This window comes from Sinocyclocheilus rhinocerous, unplaced genomic scaffold, assembly GCF_001515625.1.
Source record: "Sinocyclocheilus rhinocerous isolate Xijiao unplaced genomic scaffold, SAMN03320098_v1.1 scaffold402, whole genome shotgun sequence".
In the NCBI taxonomy this organism is placed as follows: Eukaryota; Metazoa; Chordata; class Actinopteri; order Cypriniformes; family Cyprinidae; genus Sinocyclocheilus; species Sinocyclocheilus rhinocerous.
In genome coordinates, this window is record NW_015626336.1 from 586696 (window position 1) to 589771 (window position 3076).

Consider the following 3076-nt stretch of genomic DNA (forward strand, 5'->3'; position numbering starts at 1 on the left):
TACACACACACACACACACACACACACACACACGCAGCAGGTAAAATAATCTCTTTACACCCTGAAGTGAGCAAACCCTCAGACCTGAAATATAAAATATATCAGCCTACTAGCTAAGCTGTTTTTAAAGCAATAAATAAATAACTACAGACCACATTAAAAACATGAAAATCAAAATTTTTCAAAACATTAAAAGGCACATTTTAGAGTGGCCTTAGCAATAATCATGCTGTCTAATCAGCATCTTGATATGCCACACCTGTGAGGTGGATGGATTATCTCGGCAAAGGAGAAGTGCTCACTAACTTGATTTCAAAATGGCCAAATATTTTCTGATTAAAAGGCCTCAACTAAACATCTCTATCCTTGCAGAAGACAGCAAACATATCTCAACACACACACACTTGAATGTGCAGATTGGCATCTGCTCCATAATTACAGGGGATGAAATCAAATAAATGGCATACAACCAATAAAACAGGAAATGGGTGTGGCACATAATCTGTCAATCAGCGTGGGAGGCGGGGCTTTGCGAGCGTGTGTGAGAGCTGAATCAATGTAAATCTGTTTTTCTTCAATGAGGAGTCATTACTGGAGCAAACACACACAGGAACTCCCGCGGGCCTTCCTGAAAGCTCATTTATCATGCTGTTCAGGCCAGTTTAAACTCTCACAAATAAATCCACACTATCCTTTTACGACCGCATGCACAAAATGCTTATGCATTAAATAACTGACCTGCCCATGAACTTTGAGACGGCACTTTACCAGGCAGAATTAAAATCAGGGTCACAGCAGAATAAATCACAGCGTCTGACATCAGCAGTGAGCCGGCTTTCCTCAAATGAGGGCTGACTTCTGCTTTCCTTCATTTTACTCAACAAAGACAAACTTCGCACAAGCTATTCCAGGACAGAAGTCTGAGATTCCCAGGACACGTCAACAAACACAGCTACAAACAACGCCAACAAACAGCCATTTATTTCAATAGATTTCTTGTAATCTACATGGTTTTCAATGCATCGACTAGTAAAGCCAAGCGCTGGCAATCTCAAGGTCATGAGTTTAACTCCCAGAAAACACAAATGCTTATAAAAAATATGATATATCTGCCAAATGAAAAAAATGAAAACATTTTAAAGAAAAAGCTCAACAAAACATCTAGACTCATCCTCAGACGCATCTGACGCACACTGCAAATAAAAATGGAAAAAGTATTTTCAAAATTGGCTTCAATCTGATTGAATGTCTTTAAAGCAATTTTCAGGAGTTGGTGCACAAGTTTTTTTTTAAAGCCTGCTGAGCAAAAAAACTATTTTAAATTAAAAAGTACCAAGTTGAAACCATGCACATTTCAGAGAAACAACTAATTGTTGAATTAAGTTTTTACGTTTATGGTTTTCCTGTTTTTTGATGTAGAGATATGTTAATAATTAATGCATATTATATGACTTCATGGTAATCTGTGGTCAAATGTTTCCCACATTCTCTCTTTTCTTGCATAATAAAAGAATTTAAACAGAAACTTTAACTGCTTATTACTATTATTATTATTTTTTATGTGGTAATAAGCTGCATAATTTTTTTCAGTGAGTTAGCACTCGGTTGAATTGTGGCCTATCATTGTGGCATGAAGGATTTTACATGTAATAGTCTCTAAACATCACAATATATAAATAAAAAGAAATAAACAAAAAGATAAAAAAGATATATAAATGCATAAACATTCAAATATAAATAAATACATAAATTAATTTTTAAAAACATAAAACAATAATTAATTAAATAAATAAATGAAAAATTTTATACAAATGAATAATAAACAAACAAATAAATAAATAATTGCATAAATGAATCAAACAATCAATTGTTAATACAAAGGCATGGTCACTGTGAAGGAACTAAATGCAAAGATCAATCTGCACATATATATACACAGTGGGTACGGAAAGTATTCAGACCCCCTTAAATTTTTCACTCTTTGTTATATTGCAGCCATTTGCTAAAATCATTTGTTAATTTTTTTTCCTCATTAATGTACACACAGCACCCCATATTGACAGAAAAACACAGAATTGTTTGGCTTTATTCAATGTTAAAATGTCTAATGTGAGTTTGAATATTATTTTGCGTTATCTTTATAGCCATAGTGAAAGCAACAATAGATATTTTACCTCAGATCTTGAAAATAAATTAAAGCAAACTTTTACGTTAAAACAATGAACTCACTGCAAACCAGCACATGTATTCCATAACAAAGATATCAGTCAGTCACTCACTGAAAACTGTTCAGTCCATTCACATTTTAATCATCTATTTTCCGTGACCACTTTTCTTTTCTACACACTCGCCATGTTTTTGCTGTCACATCATATCTACACTGGACGCGACAAAGCATTGCAAATCATTTGAACGTTGTGTCAGTACGTTATAATTGGAACGAGTCAGCAGTTTACTGTCGGGGATTTGTCGTCTCGCGACGCATCCAAGACAGCATCACTGATTATAACAAGTTCTAGGCTATTGTATTTTATTGCGTTGCATCGCACCGCTTGTGTCCGGTGTATACACGATGTAAGTTAAAGTAGCTTTTTGATGCTGCGTTTGAATTTTCATGCCACATTATTTTAAATTAGCGCGGGCCAAACTTTGTTCTCTCACGGGCCGGATGTGGCCCACGGGCCGCCTATTGAGGAACCCTGGTGTAGAGGGTGGGAAGAGGGGAGAAAACAACCACTAAAACACAGACCTACAACACGCTCATTACACAGACAAATGAATATTAAAGGGGTCCTATTATGCTTTTTCACTTTTTGAATTTTAGTCAGTGTGTAGTGTGTATGTTTGGGCATAAAAAGATCTAGAAAGTTACAAATCTCAAAGTCCACTCCAAAGGGAGAGATTTGTCTCTATCACTCCAACAGCGCCTCCTGCTCGCAGAGAATGAGTTTGCATATATATGCCGCCTGGGAAACACTGGACTATGGTATAAATAAATTCAACTGTATAACAGTTTCACTGCAATTCATGTTATAATGTTAGAATTAAATAACAATAAAAATAATACATATGCACT

The 3076-nt window shown here is 35.3% G+C and overlaps 1 protein-coding gene across 1 annotated transcript in view; it reads right to left on the reverse strand.

Annotated features, from left to right (window-relative positions):
- The window catches only part of LOC107711371 (dedicator of cytokinesis protein 1-like), a 275068-nt gene that overhangs the window by 155662 nt on the left and 116330 nt on the right, over nucleotides 1-3076 (reverse strand). Inside the window, exon 25 of the mRNA XM_016516364.1 lies at nucleotides 1487-1493. Within this exon, the coding sequence (XP_016371850.1) occupies nucleotides 1487-1493 (7 nt within the window). The remainder of the gene's footprint in view (nucleotides 1-1486; nucleotides 1494-3076) is intronic.